The following is a 337-nucleotide window of genomic DNA, read 5'->3' on the forward strand; positions in this document are numbered from 1 at the left end:
TCAGGACTTTGTACACGTAGATGGCGTAACTCTCCTTCCTGGACTTTCTGCGCTTCTTGCCGCCCTTCCCTGCGGTCTTGGTGACGGCTTTCTTGGAGCCCTTCTTGGGCGCTGACTTTGCTGGCTCGGGCATGATGATGTCTCGTTGCTTCTCAGAAACGAATGAGGGGGTGAAGGGCGCTTACCCGTCTTATGAAGAGGAAGCTAAGCAAAGTCAGCGGCCGTAGACACTCCCCTGCTTGCTTGCCTCCCTCCCTCCCTCCCTCCCTCCCTCCCTCCCTCCCTCCCTCCCTCCTCTCTATAGCCTATGCTCTGTGACCGATGGGGAATTGTGTGT

General features: G+C 57.3%; 1 protein-coding gene across 1 annotated transcript in view; it reads right to left on the reverse strand.

Moving 5' to 3' along the window:
* The window catches only part of LOC311121226 (histone H2B-like), a gene marked incomplete at both ends in the record, with an annotated part of 312 nt that extends 242 nt beyond the window's left edge, over positions 1-70 (reverse strand). Inside the window, one exon of the mRNA XM_084195739.1 lies at positions 1-70. This exon is cut by the window's left edge and continues 242 nt beyond it. Coding sequence (XP_084051865.1) covers positions 1-70 — 70 coding nt within the window.
* Between the last annotated feature and the right edge of the window lie 267 nt (positions 71-337).

This window comes from Coregonus lavaretus, assembly GCF_964263955.1.
Source record: "Coregonus lavaretus genome assembly, contig: HAP1_SCAFFOLD_4228, whole genome shotgun sequence".
Classification (NCBI taxonomy): Eukaryota; Metazoa; Chordata; class Actinopteri; order Salmoniformes; family Salmonidae; genus Coregonus; species Coregonus lavaretus.